The 6,000-nt window shown below is 39.8% G+C and overlaps 1 protein-coding gene across 3 annotated transcripts in view; it reads right to left on the minus strand.

The window, feature by feature from the left end:
* zswim6 (zinc finger, SWIM-type containing 6) overlaps positions 1-6,000 on the minus strand; it is a 90,834-nt gene that overhangs the window by 32,036 nt on the left and 52,798 nt on the right. For all 3 annotated transcript variants that reach the window (XM_067397311.1, XM_067397314.1, XM_067397312.1), the window contains exons 3-4: positions 4,504-4,652; positions 2,883-3,033 (exon numbers count right to left, since the gene is read on the minus strand). In XM_067397311.1, the coding sequence (XP_067253412.1) occupies positions 2,883-3,033; positions 4,504-4,652 (300 nt within the window). The remainder of the gene's footprint in view (positions 1-2,882; positions 3,034-4,503; positions 4,653-6,000) is intronic.

Genomic DNA, 6,000 nt, shown 5'->3' on the forward strand with positions numbered 1-6,000 from the left:
CTCCTCATCCTCCGTCAAACAAAAATGACACACAGAAGGCCTCACAGCACACAAACGCCCACTAATCTTGTTCAACCCCGCAAATTCCTTGTAGTCGCACTGTCAGCTCGGAAACAAAAGCATCGGCCCTCTAAACCTCCAGCTCTTAAAACTTTCAACCAGCTCTTTGCCTGAACTATAGAGATATGAAAGCACATGAGGCTGCATTTATTTGATCAAAAGTACAGTAAAAACTGTGAAATAGTTTTACAATTTAAAACAGCTGATTTCTATGTGAATATATAGTAATTTGTAATTTATTCCTGTGATCAAAACTGAATTTTCAGCATCATTACTCCAGTCTTCAGTGTCACATGATCCTTCAGAAATCATTCTAATATGATGATTTGCTGCTCAAGAAACATTTCTAACTATTATCAATGTTAAAAACTGCTTCAGGTTTTAATGAAAGCTTGTTTCCACCACTAAACAAAAAAATAAAAAAGGTAATTGCGACTTTATAACTCGCAATTCCAACTTTATAACCCGCAATTCCGACTTTGTTACTCGCAATTCTGACATTGTTACTCGCAATTCCGACATTGTTACTCGCAATTCCGGCTTTGTTACTCGCAATTCCGGCTTTGTTACTCGCAATTCCGGCTTTGTTACTCGCAATTCCGGCTTTGTTACTCGCAATTCCGGCACTGAAACACGCAATTCCGACACTGAAACACGCAATTCCGACACTGAAACACGCAATTCCGACACTGAAACACGCAATTCCGACACTGAAACACGCAATTCCGACACTGAAACACGCAATTCCGACACTGAAACACGCAATTCCGACACTGAAACACGCAATTCCGACACTGAAACACGCAATTCCGACACTGTAACACGCAATTCCGACACTGTAACGCAATTCCGACACTGTAACACGCAATTCCGACACTGTTACTCGCAATTCCGACACTGTTACTCGCAATTCCGACACTGTTACTCGCAATTCCGACACTGTTACTCGCAATTCCGACACTGTTACTCGCAATTCCGACACTGTTACTCGCAATTCCGACACTGTTACTCGCAATTCCGACACTGTTACTCGCAATTCCGACATTGTTATTCGCAATTCCGGCTTTGTTACTCGCAATTCCAGCACTGAAACACGCAATTCCGACACTGTAACACGCAATTCCGACTTTATATCTTGCAGCTCTGACTTTATATCACATTTATGAACTTGCGATTCTGATAAAAAAAAAAAAAAAAGTCACAACCTTATTTATTTCATGGCAGAAACAAGCTTCAATAGATTTTTATTTTTCAGGATTCTTTGATGAATAAAAAGTTCAAAAGAACAGCATTTATTTGAAATACAATCTTTAACATTATAACATTATAAATGTCTTTACTGTCACTTTTGATCAATTTAATGAATCCTTGCTGAATAAAAGTATTAATTTCTTTAAAAAAAAAAATCTTGTGTATGTGTAAATGCTTTTAACAGTAGATCTGACAGTAGATGTAGCAGTAGTTTACACTAATACTGATTTTCTGACAAACTTTTCAAAAGTTATAAGCAAAATTAGCCTTTTTTTTTCCAAATCTCATGACCTGTAGGTGGCGCTGTTCCAAAATTTAGCATGGACCCTCAGATCATGGTTCTGATGACGCGTACCAATTTTTGTTTCGATTGTTCAAAGCTTGGCCAAGATACAGCCTGTGAAGCAACTGTGGGTCGACCGTGATAAGTTTGAGACATCACAACTTTTGAACAAAGATGAATAAAAAAAAAAACCCCAAAAAAACAAGTGATCTCATCGAATGGCTTGAACTCAGCGTCCGAATTGCGGGTCCATCGGTCTAGTGCTCATCTCCCGCTCTGCCTCAGTGCTTGGCACCCGGGGACCTGGACGCCAGCGATTGTGCCCACTGCCGCCGAGTGCCAAGGCAAAATTGATGAAACATCACAGGATTTGAGAATTGGCAGGCTAGCGCGATGTGGCGAGCCAGTCACAATTAAAATGATTACACGTCCTTCCAATTTTCACCGCTTTCATTCCAATAGTGCTGATAGCAGGAGATTGAGATGGAAAGGCGGAAAAAAGCATGATATATTCCTCATATAGACTACGCTAGGTGGATTGAATGGCAGTAAAACAACATTTGTTGTTGGCTCGGTGCGTTTTGATCCAGTTACAGTAATTGAAGCAATAGAAGCAGGACGCAGCACTTCGGAAACGGGCTAAAGTGCGCCGACGGTTTCCAGTGCTTGGGTTTGCTTGTGTGCTTACCACAGTATATTTCAGACGGAAACACCCGAGAGGGTTTTAAGTGGGAAAAGAATATGCAATATTGATCAAGAGCAAAAGCTACGAATATGCAATCTGGCAACTGCAGTATCCTCTAAATGGCCGTCCTCAGAGACGCAGGTGGATTTTAAACGGAGATCCGCACAGACGCTGAGTGCAGTGAAGACGGACTCTAAAAACACGCCTGACTGAGAGACTCACGCCACAGTATTCCTCATTTAAATAATTAATACGCAGAATAAAGGGGCGGGGCCTGGTTGAGTTAGTTAGTAGTGTGTTGAAACTGGCAGTTATGGTAAGGGCCGGGACATTTCACAACAATCACAACACACTGCTCCAGCCGACCAATCAGAGCACTTTGTGCTTTTCAGAAGAAGGAGCTTCATAGAGACAGGAACTAAACAGAGCGTTACTGACAGACTGGGAAGAGAGGAGCTGCAACAATGGAGAATATGAGGAAAATAACCTGTTCTAGTAGAGCCCAAAAACACACAAGGTCAATTTTAAATGCACAAAAGTGCATGTTTATTTCTGATTCTGCACGTAAGGAAGCAAAAGCAAAAGACACAGGGTTGTCCTCACCTAACTCATCCCACAGCTGGCGGTATTTGTCTGTCATGGTGGTTCCCTGCTGCCGCCACAGAGCCAGCCGCGGGTCGGCCATGAACTGCTCTGTGATCAGCGTTAGCATGCGAGCGCCGTTAGAGTCCCGCATCTTCAGCATCTCCCGTACCTGCAAGAGTACACGGAAGATTTAAGCACACGCACCACAGTGAGAACAAATGAGTCTCTTCATTTATTTGATCGAAAATATGGTAAAAATAGTGAAATATTTTTGCTATTTAAAATAAATGTTTTCTATGTGAATATATAGTAAAGTGTAATTTATATCCTGTGATCAAAGCTGAATTTTCAGCATCATTACTCCAGTCTTCAGGGTCACATGATCCTTCAGAAATCATTCTAATATGCTGTTTTGATGCTCAAGAATCTTATCAGTGATGAAAACAGTTGATATTTTTGTGGAAACTGGTGCATTTTCTTTTCCAGGATTCTTTGATAAATATAAAGTTCATTTATTTGAAGCAGAAATTATGTTTTAACATTATAAGAACCACTTTTGATTAATTTAATGCATCTTTGCTGAATAACAGAATTCATTTCTTTCAACCCAGACTTAAATAAAAAGTAAGTGGAGCTTCATGTACAGCTCAATTTTCTTCAAATGTAGTGAGTAGGTTTATGCTTGCATGCGAAACTTTAAACATTACATTTATTTTATCACCTAAAATGCTAATGCAGTGATGTGGAAAAGGGAAGATCATCACAAGCAAGTCCTCATGATTAAAGGATTAGTTCACTTCAGAATTCAAATTTCCTGATAATTTACTCACCCCCATGTCATCCAAGATATTCATGTCTTTCTGGAAATGAAGAAATGAAGGTTTTTGAGGAAAACATAGATTTTTCTCCATATAGTGGACTTCACTGGGGTTCAACGGGTTCAAATGTCAGTTTCAGAGCAGCTTCAAAGAGCTCTACATGATCCCAGACGAGGAATAAGAGTCTAATCTAGAGAAACAATCTGCCATTTAAAAAAATAAATAAAGTTTATATACTTTTTAACCATAAATGCTCATCTTGCACTGCTCTCGATGCTCCACGCATTACATAATCATGTTGGAAAGGTCACGCGTGACGTAGGTGAAAGTACCGCGGTAGGGTGAAAAACTAATTTTCTCGTCCAACTTCAAAATTGTCCAACATCGTTGTTTTACCTTTTTTTGTAAAGGCCGTTTAATTTTATCTTTGCATGTTCACTTTGTAAACACTGGATCAGTACTTCTGTGAGCTTTCCTACATGATTACGTCATGCGTGGCGCATCACAGAGCAGTGCAACACGAGCGTTTGTGGTCAAAAAGCATATAATTTTTTATTTTTGTTTAGAAAATGACCGATGGTTTCTCTAGATAAGACTCTTATTCCTCGTCTGGGATCATGTAGAGCTCTTTGAAGCTGCACTGAAACTGACATTTGAACCCCAGTGAAGTCCACTATATGGAGAAAAATCCTGGAATGTTTTCCTCAAAAACCTTCTTTTCTTTTCAACTGAAGACAGACATGAACATCTTGGATGACATGGGGGTGAGTAAATTATCAGGAAATTGTGAACTAATCCTTTAAGTTGGTGCTTCACCTCACCTTTGAAAACAGGAGATTGAGCTGTTTGCCCGAGCCGTGGTATCCCCCCTGGGACAGGAAGAGTTTGACCTGCTCCTGGACCTGCTCCTCGTCCAAATGCCAGCAGTTCTCATCGTCCACGCTGGCCCCTGCTGTGGGGTCCGGGGCCCCTAATTTATAAATACACAACCAAGCGATCAGTGAAAGGTGAATTATTCTCTATATCAGTGTTTCTGAACTCCTGAAACGCCTGCATTGAGTTTTCTTCACAATATTCCTCATTTAAATAATTCATATGCAGAATAAAGGGGCGGGGCCTGGTTGAGTTAGTAGTGTGTTGAAACTGGCAGTTATGGTAAGGGGCGGGACATTTCCCAAACACCAATCACAACACACTGCTTCAACCGACCAATCAGAGCACATTGTGCTTTTCAGAAGGAGGGGCTTCATAGAGACAGGAACTAAACAGAGCGTTACTGACACACTGGGAAGAGAGGAGCTGCAACAATGGAGAATAATGAACATTCAAGCATGAAAACCTGTTTAATTCGATACAGAAGCATGTTGGTCTAAAATCACACATGCAAGGAAAGAAAACCACTGAACCCCAAACAACGGCTGATGATTTAAACCGAGTCGACAATGCTGAGGGTCTATAGTAAAGATTTATTAGACGCCACATCAAACCAACTTCCTGCATTCCAGCCGTGACCTCACACAGGCCTGGCCTGATGAAAGCACTTCCTTTTCCCCCCCCGTTCTGCAATGTGCTGTTTGCTGACGTTTTTTTCCCCCTATAATTGGCACATCCGCTTTAGATTTCCCCTTCCCGACAAAAGTGAAATATAATATGACCATTGTGCCTAATGCTGAGACGATAAGAGACTAGAAGAGTCTTTCTTTCCCTTCAGATTCATGTCATCAGGCTCTGGGACCGGAGAGATCCAGGCCGCTGCATTGCTTAGAAACGGTGATAATGCTAATGGAAATGTGTGTGCATTTACAAAATCAGCCAAACTCATTTATAAAGGGGTCCTATTATGGAAAATAAGATTTGTTTGCCATTCTCACATAAAAAAAAAGTTTGATTTACTTTGTTCATTAACAAACTCCCTCCTTGAGACGTTATCTTCATGACTGTGATGCCACAATTATGAGCTAATTAACATTTTACCGACTACATTTACAGGCATCCTATGAAACACATGGAAAATTGGCTAATCAAAGGTCAGTAATACACAGAAATCTTAAAGGTGCAGTGGCAAAAACATCAGGTTTACTTCTAGAATCAGATAGAGGGTGCAAAATTTAAATATATAAAGTAAATAAGTAAAATGACCTCAGGATTAAAAAAACTAAAAAAATGCCACAAATAGAGAATATCATGTTATATATTTTTCTCTATACTTTCACTGTAATCACTTTAAAAGCTTTGAAACTCTGCATTTTTAATAATTAAAATTGATCAGTTTTTAATAAAAAAAACAAATGAATAAAAAAAATGTAATATATAAAATA

Source organism: Chanodichthys erythropterus, chromosome 10, assembly GCF_024489055.1.
Source record: "Chanodichthys erythropterus isolate Z2021 chromosome 10, ASM2448905v1, whole genome shotgun sequence".
NCBI classification, from domain to species: Eukaryota; Metazoa; Chordata; class Actinopteri; order Cypriniformes; family Xenocyprididae; genus Chanodichthys; species Chanodichthys erythropterus.